The 17,858-nt window shown below is 51.6% G+C and overlaps 1 protein-coding gene and 1 long non-coding RNA gene across 3 annotated transcripts; both read right to left on the bottom strand.

Annotated features, from left to right (window-relative positions):
- Positions 1 to 5,843: 5,843 nt before the first annotated feature.
- Positions 5,844 to 7,922, bottom strand: LOC113905268. Its single transcript, XR_003514626.1, has 2 exons — positions 7,745 to 7,922; positions 5,844 to 6,914 (listed from the first exon to the last, which is right to left on the bottom strand). It is a non-coding gene; the product is annotated as an uncharacterized LOC113905268 (long non-coding RNA).
- A 2,466-nt stretch (positions 7,923 to 10,388) lies between these two features.
- TIMM10 (translocase of inner mitochondrial membrane 10) lies at positions 10,389 to 13,031 on the bottom strand. 2 transcript variants are annotated; one of them, XM_027562291.1, is made up of 3 exons: positions 12,592 to 12,944; positions 12,356 to 12,472; positions 10,389 to 10,813 (listed from the first exon to the last, which is right to left on the bottom strand). In XM_027562291.1, exons 2-3 carry the CDS (start codon positions 12,424 to 12,426, stop codon positions 10,612 to 10,614), a joined length of 273 nt encoding a protein of 90 aa, XP_027418092.1. In that variant the 5' UTR covers positions 12,427 to 12,472; positions 12,592 to 12,944; the 3' UTR covers positions 10,389 to 10,611. The 2 variants fall into 2 exon arrangements, with proteins under 2 accessions (XP_027418092.1, XP_027418093.1); XM_027562292.1 differs by lacking the exon at positions 12,592 to 12,944 and adding an exon at positions 12,952 to 13,031 and having other exon boundaries at positions 10,400 to 10,813.
- Positions 13,032 to 17,858: the final 4,827 nt, after the last annotated feature.

The raw sequence follows: 17,858 nt of genomic DNA, 5'->3' as shown, positions 1-17,858 counted from the left end.
TAACCTCCATTAGCTTTGTTCATAGTGATGCTTCCTAAGGCCCACTTGACTTCACATTCCAGGATGTTTGGCTCTAGGTGAGCGATCATACCATCGTGATTATCTGGGTCATGAAGATCTTTTTTGTACAGTTCTTCTGTGCATTCTTGCCACCTCTTCTTAATATCTTCTGCTTCATACCATTTCTGTCCTTTTTTTGTGCTCATCTTTGCATGAAATGTTCCCTTAGTATCCCTAATTTTTCGAAGAGATGTTTCCCATTCTATTGTTTTCCTCTATTTCTTTTCACTGATCGCTGAGGAAGGCTTTCTTATCTCTCCTTGCTATTCTTTGGAACTCTGCATTCAATTTGGTATATCTTTCTTTTTCTCCTTTGCCCTTCTCATCTGTTCTTTTCACAGCTATTTGTAAGGCCTCCTCAGACAACCATTTTGCCTTTTTGCATTTCTTTTTCTTGGGGATGGTCTTGCTCCCTGTCTCCTGTACAATGTCACGAACCTCTGTCCATAGTTTTTCAGGCACTCTGTCTATCAGATTTAATCCCCTGAATCTATTTCTCACTTCCACTGTATAATCATAAGGGATTTGATTGAGGTCATATCTAAATGGTCTAGTGGTTTTCTCCACTTTCTTCAATTTCAGTCTGAATTTGGCAATAAGGAGTTCATGATCTGAGCCACAGTCAGCTTCCGGTCTTGTTTTTCCTGACTGTATAGAGCTTCTCTATCTTTGGCTGCAAAGAATATAATCAGTCTGATTTTGGTGTTGACCATCTGGTGATGTCCATGTGTAGAGTCTTCTCTTGTGAGAAGTCTTACTCTGTGAGATAGGTGATTGGACCTCCCAGATTTTGTTTTCTTTTGGTTTAGTTTGTCTGTTTTTTAAGGAAGGAGATAGATATGGTCGGGTTTCTGTGTTTAAGGAATGGAAAGAAGAGGGACTTGAGAGCAGTTAAGAAGCCAGTGTAATGGTTCAGATAATAATAATAAAAAAAAATAGGACTTCTCTGGCCGTCCAGGGGTCGAGAGCCTGCCTGCGCACATGGGAGACACAGGTTCGATCCCTGGTCTGGGAAGATCCCACTTGCCAAGGAGGAAATAGGCCCCTGGGCCACAGCTGCTGAAGCCCGCATGCCCAGAGCCGCTGCTCTGAGACAAGAGGAGCCGCTGCGATGAGAAGCCCTTACACAATCAGGGAGTAGCCGCTGCCTCAGCCCGAGAAGACCCGCTCACAGCACTGGAGACCCAGCGCAGCCAAAAATCAGTAAATGCGTTTTGAAAAGAGAGAGACTTTAAGGCAATGGCACCCCACTCCAGTACTCTTGCCTGGAAAACCCATGGACAGAGGAGCCTGGTGGGCTGCAGTCCATGGGGTCGCTAGGAGTCGGGCACGACTGAGCGACTTCACTTTCACTTTTCATTTTCATGCATTGGAGAAGGAAATGGCAATCCACTCCAGTGTTCTTACCTGGAGAATCCCAGGGACGGGGCAGCCTGGTGGGCTGCCATCTGTGGGGTCGCACAGAGTCGGACACGACTGAAGCGACTTAGCAGCAGCAGCAGCAGCAGGGGGCCCATGAGAATGGCATGTAGGGTCCTAGTTCCCAGACCAGGAATTAACCCTCTCCCCCTGCAGTGGAAGCCTGGAGTCTTAACCACGAGGACCCCCTGAGAAAGTCTCAGAGACCAGAGACCCACCCCCGTATCAGAGTCACAGGATTCACCTGCCCCGACAGTAACCCCTCTCTAGACTCTGTCCCAGAGCGGAGGACAACAGGGCTGTTGCCTTGCGTGTCCTGTGAGCTGCTGGCCCGCCCGCCTCCCGCTGGGGTGCCAGGACTGCGTTCCCAGGTCACAGCCGGAGGCCCCTTCCCGCCCTGCTTCCGGTCACGTGTGCTGGTCTGCCTGAGGCACTCGCAGGGCTGAGCCTCCCTCTTCCAGGAGGTAACAGTATCCAGCTCACGGTGGAGACATGATTTATTCAGCCCCACAAATAGTCACGGTCAACCTTTGCATGAGGAATGTAAATAAAATGGTGCAGCGACTTTGGAAAAATGGTTTGGCCGAGCCTCAAATAGTTCCAGAGTCAGCACTGAAACCCAGCAGTTCCTCTCCTAGGTATATACTGCAGAGAACTGAGAACTTTCAGTTCAGTTCAGTCGCTCAGTCATGCTCTTTGCAACCCCATGGACTGCAGCACACCAGGCCTCCCTGTCCATCACCAATTCCCAGAGTTTACTCAGACCCATGTCCATCCAGTTGGTGATGCCATCCAACCATCTCATCCTCTGTCATCCCCTTCTCCTCCTGCCCTCAATCTTTCCCAGCATCAGGGTCTTTTCCAGTGAGTCAGCTCTTCGCATCAGGTGGCCAAAGTACTGGAGTTTCAGCTTCAATATCGGTCCTTCCAGTGAACACCCAGGACTGATCTCCTTTAGGATGGACTGGTTGGATCTCCTTGCAGTCCAAGGGACTCTCAAGAGTCTTCTCCAACACCACAGTTCAAGCATCAATTCTTCGGCACTCAGCTTTCTTTATAGTCCAACTCTCACATCCATACATGACCACTGGAAAAACCATAGCTTTGACTAGACGGACCTTTGTTGACAAAGTAATGTCTCTGCTTTTTAATATGCTGTCTAGGTTGGTCATAGCTTTTCTTCCAAGGAGTAACTGTCTTTTAATTTCATGACAGCAATCACCATCTGCAGTGATTTTAGAACCCAAAACCATTATGTGGACACAAAAACTTAGACACAAATGTTCATGGCCCTGTTATCCATAAAAGCCAAGAAGTGCAAACTACTCAATTGTCCTGGAATAAATGGACAAATAAAAATGTGTGTCGCGGGAGTCCCTGGGGGTTCAGTGGTTAGGACATGCCTTGCTGAGGGCCTGGGTTTGATCCTTGGTTGGGGAACTAAGATCCTACACGCCCTGCATGGTGACCAAAACTAAACTAAAATAAAAAATGCATAAGTAATATTCAACGTATTATTATTTGGTCATAAAAAGGTCCTGATATATGCTACAACATGGACGAAAGTTGAAAACATCATGCTGAAGGAAAGAAGCCAGACGCAAAACATTGCATATTATAGGACTGCATGCATACGAAATGCCGAAAACGGGCAGATACCTTGAGACTGAAGGTTAGTCGTCAAAAACCAACAAGGAAAAAAAAGGGGAAAAAAAAAAAAAAAGAAACCAACAAGGACCAACAGTAACAACAGGGGAGGGAGAAATGGGGGGGGGTGTGAAGAAAATGAGCAATTAAATAGTGGTGGTGATTGTACAGCTTTGTGCATGTACTAGCATTCACTGAAGCGAACACTTCAAAAGAGTGGATTTTCTCATCATGTGAATTATGTCTCAGTTTTAAAGAAATTTTTAAATACTTTCAGAAGCATCAGGCATTAGGGAATTGGAGGATGAATAAGACACAGAGTCTATCTTCAGAGAACATGAAGTCCGCTGGAGGAGAGGCAGCGAGAAATCAAATTATGGCGTGGCAAGCGCAGTTGCGTCTAAAGGAAGTGCCGTGCGGGACAGAGATTCTGTGCTGTCACGCGTCACCCGGGAGGGCGGTGATCTAGACTAGAGGGCAGGACGGAGTCCCTGCAGAGGCTGCGGTGCCGAGATCGCACTATGGAAGACTTCCCGCGTCTGACTTATCCACGCTGAAAAGGAGGACGGGCCTCCCAGGCGGCTCAGCGGTAAAGAACCCACGTGTCAATGCGGGAGACGCGGGTTGGACCCCTGGGTTGGGAAGATTCCCCTGGAGAAGGAAGTGGCAACCCACTCCAGTATGCTTGCCTGGAGAACCCCAAGGACAGAGGAGCCTGGGTCGGGCCACAGTCCGTGGGGTCGCAAAGAGTCAGACGCGACTGAGCGACTAGACACAGTGCCGAGGAGGACGCTGAACCACTGTGGGAGCTGACGGTGCGCCCGGACCGAAGCGCGCGTAGACGGAGGGGGGCTGTGGCGAGAGGTTGCAGCTGGAAAGTAAAGACAGGCCAGCTGTACGGGATCCTCTAAGACGATGAGTGCTCAGTGACGACGGAAAATGACCCTCCTCCCCCCTCCCTCGCTCTTCTCCCTTGCTGCCTGGGTCTGTAAAAGCGCCACCTTGCACGCAGTCGTTTAAGCCCAAACTGGAGTAATCCGGTCTCTGCTCCCAGCCCCGCCTTCCACATCCAACCTACTGGTGAGCCTGCGGTTCCGACCTCTGATGCCTGACTTCCTGGCGGTCCAGTGGCTAAGACCACCCGCCCCCCCCGCCCCCGCCGCACTTCCCCTGCAGGGGCTTGGGTTCGATCCCTGGTCATGAGTGACATGGACAAACTTTTTTTTATTTTTAAAGAGAGAGAGAGATCTCTTCTCCATCGACTGCTGTCCCACAAGCCCGGGCCTCATCAGATCCAACCTGGGCTCCTGCAGCGTTTCCACCTTGACCTTCCGGATTCCACTCATAGATCCAAGTCTGCCTTCCAGGGAGAATTACAGGCCACTCCCCTTGGTGGTTTCCCGAGCCTGTTGAGCTAGCGTCCAGGCTCCCAGCAGCGCCTCCGGGCCCATCTGGGCCCTCCTGCCGCCCCCTTCCCCCTCTGGCATCTCCCCTCTCTGTGTTTTCACCGGGGTGACCTGGCCTTATCCAGCAACACCCCGTGTTCTCCCACCTGGGCCTGGAACATTCTTCTGTCCTGGTCTATCTACTGATCATCCAGATTTTGACTTAACCGTCACTTCCTACAGGAAGGCTCTTTGACTCCAACAATAAGTCCCTCTGCTATATGACTCGTGCGGTATCTGAGCTGCCCTTTGGCACATTTCATCACGATGTGTGTCTCCTCTGATGGTCCGTGTGGGCTGGCGGGCAGGGACCAGCGCCCACCGCCCCCACCACTAACACTAACCTGTGACTTAGCACAGAAGCCACCCCCCTCCCCCACCCGTCCCCCTGCAAATTCCTACCCAACCTTCAGGTGTCTCTCACGCATATCGCTTTCAGGGTGACCATCTTCTCTGAGCACTCAGACCTGGGGTGGAGGGGGTCATCCCTTTACATAGCACTCATCACAATTATAAGAGGGACAGATTTTATGGAACTGCCCTGATGATGGCCCAATGGCTAAGACTCCATGCTTCCAACGCAGGGGGCCCAGGGTTCAATCCCTGGTCAGGGAACTAGACCTCACATGACGCCAGCAGGAGTCCACATACCGCACCAGAAAGATCCTGCGTGTTGCAGCTAAGACCTGGTGCAGCTTAATTACTTTTTAAAAGTGGCTGATTTTAGTACCTCTCTCTCCCCAGGTACTTTAATTTCTGTCTTGCTTCTTTTTGCCCCAGCATTCAAACTGATGCTTGTCACAAGATTTCCCTCAGGTCAGCCCACAAGAATTTTTATGAAACTTCCTGAAATTGCATACAAAACCCTATGTGCGCATACAGTTTTCCAAAGAACCAGTCTGTGGCTTTTGTTGGGAGTTTCAGAGCGGTCCAAGAGCTGAAAGGTTAAGAACTTTCTCCCTTCTTTCCTTCAAAACAGCATGCAGCTGCTGCTGCTGCTGCTAAGTCACTTGAGTCGTGTCCGACTCTGTGCGACCCGATAGATGGCAGCATGAGGTTTATGTAAAACCGTTGCCCTAGGATGTAAACTCCAGGTTGACAAGGATCTTCACCTGTCCTGTTCCATGGTGAACCGCAGATGCCTGGAACGGCGCCTCGATCCTTCCAGGCACAGGTGTAGAATGACCGAGCATATTCTCTGACAACCGTTAACGGTTGTGAGAACTGTTAGTGGTTGTTAACTCTTTCTCTGTAACAAATGACCCCAGAAAATAATGGCTTAAAGCAACCTTTATTATCTCGGCTTCCTAGGCTGGGAGTCAGGGTGCAGGTCCATTCAGTCCTCTGCTTCAGGGGCTCTCACAGGGCTGCCAAGTGCCAGCCAGAGCTGGTGTCATCTGATACAGGAGAAGGACCTGCATCCCAGCTCACTCGGGTGGGTGCTGGCGGGATTCAGTTCCGCGCTGACTGTGCGCCGGAGGCTGCCTGAGGTCCTCACCATGCGGGTCTCTTCCTAGGGCAGCTGACAACATGGAAGCCCGCCTCCTGAGGGTTTCCAAGTGAGAGGAGCGGGGATGGTGGGGGCGAGAGGAACGCTACAGGGACGGCCATTACGCTCTTCTGTGCCTGGGCCTTGGTCGCAGTGTTCATCGCCTTTGCCGTGCTCTGTTCGTTCGATGCAAGCCTCTACGAGGAGGAGTGAACACTGTATTTAAGACGGATAACCCACAAGGACCTACTGTATAGCACATGGAACTCCGCCTGGATGCGAGGGGTATTTAGGGGAGAATGGATACGTGTATATGTATGGCTAAGTCCCTTTGCTGTTCACCTGAAATTATCATATTGTTAACCAGCTATGTTTTGTTTAGTTGCCAAATCACATCCGGTTCTTTTGCAACCCCATGGACTACAGCCCACCAGGTTCCTTTGTCCATGGGATTTCCTGGGCAAGAAGACTGGAGTGGGCTGCCATGTCTTTCTCCAGGGGATCTTCCCAATCCAGGGATCAAACTTACATCTCCTGCATAAGCAGGCGGATTCTTTACTGCTGAGCCACCAGGGAAGCCCATCAATCAGCTATACTCCAATGCAAAATAAAAAGTTTAAAAAAGGAAAAAAAAAAAAAAATCCAACAACCAAAAGCCTCTCTCAAGGTCAGGTGCACATTGGAAGGAGATTGTACTGGGGATGAACAGCAGTGAGCAGAGTGGGTGGGTCGTTAGAAGCCACCTTGGAGACAGCTCGCTCCTGGACAGGACGACCGGATGACGTGTTTTCGTGTTTTCTCATTCAGCTTCCGGCTAGGCTCGGCTGAAAACCCAGGGAGCACATGGTGCAGCGCTGAGGAGGAGGGGAGACACGGGGTAGGGAAGGCTCGCTGGACGGCGGAGCCTCCGCCCGTCCTCCAGCAGACCCCCGCCACGCAGAAAAGGAGGCAGATGTGTCAGACCTTCTAACTTTTCAAAAGAAGCCAAAGTCCTGGTTTTTCACGAGACACTCAATTTGTAAATCTGACAGTCTAGCGAGCGCACACGAGGATTGAGTTTTTGACCCTTCTCTTCAGCCGAGAAGGCGGGCCTCGCCTATTCCACCACCCTTCACAGGTCTGTTCACCTCTCCAGGCCTCCCCTCCCGCCCCCTATATTGTTCACTGAAGGCAGCCCGCATGCCAACTCACTCTTTGCCACCCCATGTCCCACTCTTTGCGACCCCATGGACTGTAGCCTGCCAGGCTTCTCTGTCCATGGGATTCTCCAGGCAGGAATACTGGAAAGGGTTGCCATTCCCTCCTCCAGGGGATTGAACCTGCATCTCTTACTGGGATTCCTTACCTCTAGCGTCTCCTGGGAAGCCCTCACTGAAGGCAGGGACCCAGCTAATTCACGTTGTACACCTTCTATAGCTCTCTGCACGTGGCAAGGCAACAGCAGATATTGTTGAATGAGATACGACTTTGCTGACATATTAAGGAAGACTCCCCAAGTCCACCCTCACCTCGACCCAGAGGAGTGGGTGAAAGTGGGCTCTGAATTAGCTGCAGTCCTGCCACCTGCTTGATCTCGGACCCTTCGCAAGTTACTTACTTTTGGGAGCCTCAGCTTCCTCATCTATGAGAACCACAGTACCTGCCTCAGAGCTGTTATCGGATCTTAATGAAATAATATACTCACTAGCACGATGTGGCAACAATAGGTTTTTTTTAATTTCTTGTTCATTTTGGCCGTGCTGGCTCTTCGTGGCCTCGTGTAGGCTTTCTCCAGCTGCGGCCAGCAGGGGCTCCTCTCTGCTTGCAGCACGCGGGCTTCTCATCGCGGTGGCTCCTTTTGTTGTGGCATGAGGGCTCTAGGTGCCCCATGGCACGTGGGATCCTCCTGGACCAGGGATCGAACTAGCGTCCCCTGCATTGCAAGGTGGACGCTAAACCTGTGGACCCCCAGGGAAGCCCTCAACAGGTACTTGTACTCGAATCCACACACACAGACACACACACACACACACCCATTTCCTCACTGGATCCTTGGCATGTCTCCCCTGAATCCATGTCATCCATCTACCGCCATCCACCCGGCTGGCAGCTAGAGGGAGCCTTTAAAATGCAGATTTGTCATTTTCACCGCCAGGGTTCACCTCCTTCCAGTTTGCTGATGCCCTTCAGAGAACACCCAGCCTTTTAACACAGCTCTTCAGGCTCTGTGGAGCTGCGCCGGCCCGGCCTCAGACAGGTCTCTTCTCCACCACCCACCTCCCATCCCATCCCACTCCAACGCGAGCTTTTCTGCAGTGCTGTCTGTAGCTGAAACCTCTTCTCTCCACCCCGACCGCCCTTGCTTCTAATATGTTTCGGCGATGCACCCTGGAAACTCCTGACACTTCCTGCTAAACCTGAGGGCAGGCACAGTCTGTTTTCCTCACCATTCACCCTTCCTAGCACAACCCCCACTGAGGACCCGAGGAATGCCCGCGGACCGGCGCCAGCGGGCGGACTCCCGTGGGCGGACGGCGCCACCTGCTGGCCCACACCAGCACTGCAGCACCTGGACACGGGCTCTCAGCCCAGCCTGGAGGTGATTTTTAACAACGGTTTTTTAACTTTTCTGGGGGTATTATCTCATGTCTCCTTACATCCAAGTTAACAATTTTTTTTTAAAAGGTAACATTATGAGTATTTAACATGGGAAAGGGAGGCACTTTCCCAAGTGCCTTAGTTATTATTAACACATTTAATCTTCACGACAACTCGATGAACTGGTTTTATCACAGGGTGACTGAGCTGGTGCTGGCCGTAAAGAATTTGCCTGCCAGTGCAGGAGATGGAAGAGACGAAGGTTCGATCCCTGGGTCGGATGATCCCTTGATAAAGGGCATGGCAACTCACTCGTCTCCTTGCCTGGAGACGCCCATGGACAGAGGAGCCTGGTGAGCTGCAGTCCATGGGGTCGCCAAGAGTCGGACATGACTGAGCACGCACTCAGCTGAGGCACAGAGCCATCAGATGCCTCCCCAGGAGCACACAGACTGAAACTTTCACCCCAGGCGGTCTGACCTGATCTGGACTGTTTTTTCCCGGATGCTCCGTGCAGTCTGTGGGATACTAGTTATCCAACCAGGAAATGAACCTGGGCCCTTGGCAGTGAAGGTGACACGACCCAAGCATTGGGCGGCCAGGGAGCTCCCTGAGCCTGTCCTCTGTAAGCCTGACATGCACTGCCTCTACTTGTCCTGCGCGCCCAGGGCCCGGTGAGGTTACATGCCGGACGCCAGCCTCTGCTCTGAAGGCTCTGCTACCACAGCAGCACTGGGGTCACCGGAGCTCCCGGCGCAGCGAGCCGCCCTTTCTGAGCCACAGTTCTCCAAGGGCACCGTCAGGACAGGCGTCGCTGCGGCCTCCCCTCTGCGAGGCAGCTCGTGCAGTCCGTCCTGGCCTCCAGGCTACCGCTCCTCTCCTGTAACCCAGAAACCACCTCTCGGAGCCCCCGTTTCCTAAGATGGCCTCTAGCCTGCTGGGTGGATCGGACTGCAGATCCCACCAAGGGCGAGGAGAGCGGTCCGCAGTGCGGACTCACGTGGACCCCAGATGGCTAATGGCGGTTACACTCAGGCCCTCCCCTGATCACACACACCGTGCGTGACGCTGGGTCCCTTCACGTGTTCCGCTATGGCCGTTTAGAACCAAGACGTTGTGGCTACTTAAGTTCCACCTGCTTTCCACCCACTCCTCTAAATCATTTCTTTTCCATTATTTGGGAAAATGATGTGCCTGCCTGCACTTCAGTTGTTAAACATAAAAAGCTGGGCTTCCCTGGTGGTACAGTGGTGAAGAAGCCACCCGCCAATGCAGGAGATGCGGGTTTGATCCCTGGTCCAGGAAGATTCCACCTGCCGCGGAGCAACTGGGACCGTGAGCTGCAGCTGCTGAAGCCCCTGTGCCTACAGCCCGTGCTCCACAACGAGAACCCCGCACACCGCAACCAGAGAGAGCCCGCGCCCAACAACGGGGACCCAGCGCAGCCAAACCAAACAAAGCACATGCTTGTTACAAAACCAGAAGTATCCTGGGAACCTTCTGTGGCCCAGCCATTACTGCAAGTGGTTCATTCACATTAACTCACTTTACCTTCACCCAGCCCTATGACTGTCCCCCGACTTTACAGATGAGGAAGCCAAGCACGGTGAGGTCAGGGTCACACAGCGAGCGGCTGATGGGGACTGCCCACTTAAGCCACAGGACCGGTCTCTGCTTTTAAACACGTCAGACTCCCTCTGCTGGTAGAGGCTGTGTCTGCCGCCTTCACTCCCAAGTGCCAGGCACACTGCTTTGCACACTGTGCATGCCAACAGATTTGTTTTAATATATAATATATACACACACACACAGTCACGGGCCCGCCTGGGAAAGGGCTCCATCATACCCCAGCTCCTGAAGACCCTCCGGAAGGAGTCCAGGCCTGGCAGTCTTCACAGATGACGCCCAGCGGGGGGCACGTTTAGGAGACAGGTGGGGAGTGAGGGGGAGCACCTTAGGGTGTGCTGCCTCGCCTCACACAGGCCCAGAACTCTGCTGCGCCCTCTTCATCAGCTCCTCATCCTGCATAGACAGCTCTGTCAACTTCTTGCCCATCCGCTCATGGATGTCCAGGTACTTGGAGACACATCGGTCCAGGCACACGGACTCGCCCTTGGACAGCTCTGCTTCCTTGTAGTGGGGAGGCACGCACTTCCGGTGGCAGGCGCTGGTCATTCTAGAAAGAAGGGCCAGGTCGGATCAGCAGCCTGCTGTGGCAAACCAGGAACTCGCGACCACTCCTGCCCTGCTACCCTGATCTCACCCGCCAGGAAGGCAGTGTGAACCCCCAATCTGCGCCTCCACCGTCTTGGGAGGCCCTTGTCTGAGCCCATGGTCACCCCGTGTTTCTGACTCATCAGACAGGAACCGTTAGCTGAGTATTGGCTACGTTCCGGACATCACGCTAAGTGCGTGACGTGGATTCTGCCACGCAGTCCTTAGAATGACTCTATGCAGTTGGCACGATCGTTACCCCCTTTTTACAGATGAGGGAGTGAAGGAACAGGGAGCCTCAGGATCACATAAAGCTGGGCTACGACCCCAGGGAGCCTGACTGGGGGCTTCCTGGGGGCGCAGTGGTAAAGAACCCGCCTGCCAATGCAGGAGACGTAAGAGACGTGGGTTTGATCCCTGGGCGGGGAACAGCACCTAGAACAGGGCATGGCAACCCACTCCAGTGTTCTTGCCTCGAGAATCCCACAGACAGAGGAGCCTGGTGGGCTACAGTCCATGAGGTCGCAGACTTGGACACGGCCGAAGCAACTTACACGCACGCATGAAGCCTGACTTCACAGCTTACTTCAGAAAATTATTCTCACATATAGCCTTCGAGACAAACCCAACTAATCAAAGGAAGATACCGGAGAGTTTTAGCCAATAAAAAGAGCAGATAATTGTTGACTGCCTACCTGTGTTGGGCTTGATAAGTCTGTCTTATATTTTAACATTTAATACTTATAATGTCTCTATGGGAAAGGTACTATTATGAACTCCACTTTATAGCTGGGATAACCACCAGTCTACAAGTCCAAGTAACTTGCCCAAGGCCACAGTAGTGGTGGTTGATGTGTCTGTGATTTGTTCCCAAATCTGCCCGATGACTCATTAGGAGTCAGACTGAAGTCCTGGTCCTGGCACTGCTATTGACGAGCTGTGGACCCTGAGAAAGCTGCTGAACCTCTACAAGCCTCAATGTCCTCACCTTAAAAATGGGAAAAGGGAACTCAGTGGAGATTATAAAAAGATAATGCCTATAAAGTGCTCAGCATTGCTAAACGGGTTACGCAGGATCTGTCAAAAGGCAACTGCTCTACTGTCCCCAGAACCCAACCAGAGCCTCGTTTCTCTTCCTGTTCGGCTCCTCCATCAATTCCATCCCAATCCCAATGTCAAAGTCCTTCTAGTCAGTCCACACTGCATCTGCATTAGCCCTTAACCATGGGGGTGAGTGAAGGAAACGCAACCCACTGCAGTCTTTTTACCTGGGAAATGCCATGGACAGAGGAGCCTGGCCGGCTACAGTCCAAGGGATGGAAGAGAGTCAGACACGACTCAGCCACTGGGCATGCTTACGTGGGGGTGGGTGCTGGGAAGCTAAGTATGGACCTCAGTTTATCCTAGATTAAGAGGAAGATTTTTCGGAAGTCGCCCACCTCTGCCCTTGGAGAGGATGACTTGGGAGCATTCTCTAAGACGTGAGGGGCAGGACCGGCCTTACCTGTTGTACATGTCGGCCATCATCTCTACCTCCAGCTCTGCGGCCAGCTGCTGGGCCCTGAGTGGGTCCATCTTAGCCCTGCGCCCTGGAAGAGATCACGTGCGGGCCTCCTAGTTCCTGGGTTTGGGCGGGGGAGACATCACGGTCAGCACCCAGCCCTCCCAGCCGCTTTCCCGTCCAGGGGCTGCAGGACGTGGAGGAATCCCAAGGGCATCCGACCAGGAGGGGCCGCTGACCTCGGCAAGCTCAAGCACCCAGCGTCGGACCTGGGAACCGAGGCTCCGCCCAAGGTCGCAAAGCCGGCGACGGCAGGCCTGCAGAGCGGGTCCCGGCACCCTGACGCCCAGCCCCTCAAGGTGGCGTCTCTCCGGGAGAAGAGGAGGGGATCGGGGACGGGGCCCCAAACGGCCGGCACGAACGCGCGGGGCCCTGCGGATCCGATGCGACGCGGCCCTCCGGGGCCGAGCCCGGGGCCACGGCCCTGGAGCGGCGGCGCCGTCTTCGGGGTCGCCGCGCGCTCCAAGCCTCTCCCCGAGGCCCGGGCCTCTCCCCGCGCCCCCGGGGCCCCCGACGTCGGGCACAGGCCACAAACTCACCGCGCGCGCGGATGGGGCAGGGCGGAAGCACGTGGGGCGCGGCCGGCGGGAAGTCCCGCCTCCCTTCCGCTCAGGCCGCGCTTCCGGAGTGAAGACCCCGCCGCGGGCGGCGCCGGGAAATCCGCCACCATAGGGAGTGGCTGGCTCCCGTCGGAGGTGAGGGAGTCCTCCAGGTGCTAGAGAGGACTGCAGGGTACCATAGAGGCTGCGGCGGGCCGTAGAGCGCCCGCAGCAGGTAGAGTTAGGGTCCCTAGCGGGGATGGCGGAGCGGCTTGAGTTTATCGGTTCTGTCAGAGGGGGCAGGGGTACCGAGCTCGGTGAACCTCACCCTCCGCCCCCCGGAGCGGGGAGGGGCTGACGTCGGAGTGCAGGTCTGATGCAGAGAAGGAAGCACGTCCTCAAACTGAAGTTCTCAGATGCATGTAACCCCACCTGGGCCGCCTAAAATCACCCGTGTCCAGGGCCCACTTCGCACCAAATAAATGAGAATCCCCGAGGCTAGGACCCAGACATCGGTATGTCGTGGGAGTGTGTAATTTCCTCGGTTCTGTCTCGTCAGCAAGAATTTGAAGCGACGGAGGTTAAAACCCTTGGATAGCTCCGTGTTACAGTTCTGTTTTATTTAGAAAATAAAGGAAAATACATCTTCCAGGCGTGAGGGAATGCCGACCCAAACGGCGCGAAGACGGGGGAGAGACAGCGCCCCAGCCCTTAGGCTCCTCTTTTTATATGTTTTTTCCCTCCCCTGGGCCTGCCCTATGTAAATTGGGCTCGCCAGGAGTGCTGTTTGTTCTACCTGAGGGCCTCACTCTGGTCCTCAGACCTTCCTTTGTTCTGTTTTCTTGGGCTTTCCCATTCCTTGTGTTTTAGCCACCGCCATTCTGGGCTCCTTTTTCCTATTCTAACTACGTAACAGGTCCATTGTAGAATTCCCCTGCGATTTCCCTGTGCGGGCAGGTTTGAGAGCCAGAGTTCAAGAGGGCTTTCGGGTGAGTACAGCTGTGCGGAGATCCCTGAACTGTCTCTGGGGTTGCAGAGACCAGCGAGGCGCCTTCTTATAGAAAGAGGAGTCAAGTATACAGTATGTTTTATTCACCTCCTGTTAGATTCCCCCACAATCACAGACAACTACCCAATCTGATCACACGGACCACAGGCTTGTCTAAATGAAACTAAGCCATGCCATGTGGGGCCACCCAAGACGGACAGGTCATGGTGGAGAGGTCTGACAGAATGTGGTCCACTGGAGAAGGGAGTGGCAAACCAGTTCAGTATTCTTGCCTTGAGAACCCCATGAACAGTAGGAAAAGACAAAAAGAAAGGACACTGAAAGATGAACTCCCCAGGTCAGTAGGTGCCCAATATGCTACTGGAGATCAGTGGAGAAATGACTCCAGAAAGAATGAAGGGATGGAGCCAAAGCAAAAACAACACCCAGTTGTGGATGGGACTGGTGATAGAAGCAAGGTTTGATGCTGTAAAGGGCAATATTGCATAGGAACCTGGAATGTTAGGTCCATGAATCAAGGCAAATTGGAAGTGGTCAAACAGATGACAAGAGTGAACGTTGACATTCTAGGAATCAGCGAACTAAGATGGACTGGAATGGGTGAATTTAACTCAGATGACCATTATATCTATTACTGTGGGCAGGAATCCCTTAGAAGAAATGGAGTAGCCATCATAGTCAACAAAACAGTCCGAAATGCAGTACTTGGATGCAATCTCAAAAACGACAGAATGATCTCTCTTCGTTTCCAAGGCAAATTATTCAATATCACAGTAATCCAAGTCTATGCCCCAAAAAGTAACACTGAAGAATCTGAACAGTTCTATGAAGACCTACAAGATCTTCTAGAGCTAACACCCAAAAAAGATGTCCTTTTCCTTATAGGGGACTGGAATGCAAAAATAGGAAGTCAAGAGAAACACCTGGAGTAACAGGCAAATTTAGTCTTGGAGTACAGAATGAAGCAGGGCAAAGGCTAATAGATTTTTGCCAAGAGAACACACTGGTCATAGCAAACACCCTCTTCCAACAACACAAGACTCTACACATGGATGTCACCAGATGGTTGACACCAAAATCAGATTGATTATATTCTTTTTAGCCAAAGATGGAGAAGCTGTATACAGTCAGCAAAAATAAGACTGGGAGATGACTGTGGCTTAGATCATGAAATCCTTATTGCCAAATTCAGACTGAAATTGAAGAAAGTGGAGAAAACCACTAGACCATTTAGATATGATGTAAATCAAATCCCCTATGACTATACAGTGGGAGTGACAAATAGATTTAAGGGACTAGATCTAATAGAGTGCCTGATGAACTATGGATGGAGGCTCCTGACACTGTACAGGAGACAGGAATCAAGACCATCCCCAAGAAAAAGAAATGCAAAAAAGCAAAATGGCTGTCTGAGGAGGCCTTACAAATAGCTGTGAAAAGAAGGAAAGCGAAAAGCAAAGGAGAAAAGGAAAGACATACCCATTTGAATGCAGAGTTCCAAAGAATAGCAAGGAGAGATAAGAAAACTTTCCTCAGCGATCAGTGCAAAGAAATAGAGGAAAACAATACAATGGGAAAGACTAGAGATGGCTTCAAGAAAATTAGAGATACCAAGGGAACATTTTATGCAAATATGGGCTCAATAAAGGACAGAAATGGTATGGACCTAACAGAAGCAGAAGATATTAAGAAGAGGTGGCAAGAATACACAGAAGTACTGTACAAAAAAGAGCTTCACGACCCAGATAATCATGATGGTGTGATCACTCACCTAGAGCCAGACTTCCTGGAATGTGAAGTCAAGTGGGCCTTAGAAAGCATCACTATGAACAAAGCTAGTGGAGGTGATGGAATTCCAGTTGAGCTATTTCAAATCCTGAAAGATGATGCTGTGAAAGTGCTGCACTCAATATGCCAGCAAATTTGGAAAACTCAGCAATGGCCACAGGACTGGAAAAGGTCAGTTTTCATTCCAATCCCAAAGAAAGGCAATGCCAAAGAATGCTCAAACTACCGCACAATTGCACTCATCTCACACGCTAGTAAAGTAATGCTCAAAATTCTCCAAGCCAGGCTTCAGCAATACGTGAACCATGAACTTCCAGATGTTCAAGCTGGTATTAGAAAAGGCAGAGGAACCAGAGATCAAATTGCCAACATCCTCTGGATCATCGAAAAGGCCAGAGAGTTCCAGAAAAACATCTATTTCTGCTTTATTGACTATGCCAAAGCCTTTGACTGTGTGGATCACAGCGAACTGTGGAAAATTGTGAAAGAGATGGGAATACCAGACCACCTGACCTGCCTCTTGAGAAATCTGTATGCAGGTCAGGAAGCAACAGTTAGAACTGGACATGGATCAACAGACTGGTTCCAAATAGGAAAAGGAGTACGTCAAGGCTGTATATTGTCACCCTGCTTACTTAACTTCTATGCAGAGTACATCATGAGAAACGCTGGGCTGGAGGAAGCACAAGCTGGAATCAAGATTGCCGGGGGGAATATCAATGACCTCAGATATGCAGATGACACCAACCTTATGGCAGAAAGTGAAGAAGAGTTAAAGAGCTTCTTGATGAAAGTGAAAGAGGAGAGTGAAAAAGTTGGCTTAAAGCTCAACATTCAGAAAACTAAGATCATGGCATCCTGTCCCATCACTTCACAGGAAATAGATGGGGAAAAAGTGCAAACAGTGTCAGACTTTATTTTGGGGGGGCTCCAAAATCACTGCAGATGGTGATTGCAGCCATGAAATTAAAAGACGCTTACTCCTTGGAAGGAAAGTTATGACCAACCTAGATAGCATATTCAAAAGCAGAGACATTACTTTGCCAACAAAGGTCCGTCTAGTCAAGGCTATGGTTTTTCCAGTGGTCATGTATGGATGTGAGAGTTGGACTATAAAGAAAGCTGAGCACAGAAGAATTGATGCTTTTGAACTGTGGTGTTGGAGAAGACTCTTGAGAGTCCCTTGGACTGCAAGGATATCCAATCACTCCATCCTAAAGGAGATCAGTCCAGAGTGTTCATTGGAAGGACTGATGTTGAAGCTGAAACTCCAATACTTTGGCCACCTGATGGGAAGAGCTGACTCGTTGGAAAAGACTCTGATGCTGGGAAGGGTTAGGGGCAGGAGGAGAAGGGGATGACAGAGGATGAAATGGTTGGATGGCATCACCGACTCAATGGACATGGATTTGGGTGGACTCCGGGAGTTGGTGATGGACAGAGAGGCCTGGCGTGCTGTGGTTTGTGGGGTCGCAAAGAGTCCGACACAACTAAGCGATTGAACTGAACTGAAGTAGATGCCCCAGACCATCTCTTCATAAAGATGATTAGGCAGCCATTGCAGCTGCCACCAGAGCCATCCTAGCATGTTTGGGTGAAGAAGAAGGGTATTTGTGAGTGTGTGTGAGTGTGAAGGGTATTAGTTGCTCAGTCATGTCCAATTCTTGGCAACCCCATGGACTGTAGCCCACCAGGCTCCTCTGTCTGTGGGGATTCTCCTGGCAAGAATACTGGAGTGTGTTGTCATACCCTCCTTTAGGGGATCTTCCCAACCTAGGATCAAACCCAGGTCTCCCACACCACAGGCAGATTCTTTACCGTCTGATCCACCAGGGAAACACAAGAATACTGGAGTGGGTAGACTATCCACTCTCCAGGGGATCTTCCCAACCCTGGGATGGAATCTGGGTCTCCTGCATTGCAGGCAGACGCATTGTCTGAGCCACCAGGGAACAAGACAATGTGCTTCTCTGCATGCCTGTCTCCTGCTCCCTGCCCTCCTCCCCTGACCCCAAGAAAAAATCCACCTCAATCCTGGATACTTCAAGGGACATCCCAGTGAACGAAATTTAAAGATGCAAGTTAATGATGCAAGGGTACACTGCCTGTA

The sequence above is a fragment of the Bos indicus x Bos taurus genome, chromosome 15, assembly GCF_003369695.1.
Source record: "Bos indicus x Bos taurus breed Angus x Brahman F1 hybrid chromosome 15, Bos_hybrid_MaternalHap_v2.0, whole genome shotgun sequence".
NCBI classification, from domain to species: domain Eukaryota; kingdom Metazoa; phylum Chordata; class Mammalia; order Artiodactyla; family Bovidae; genus Bos; species Bos indicus x Bos taurus.
This window is presented reverse-complemented; position numbering and strand designations above follow the sequence as displayed.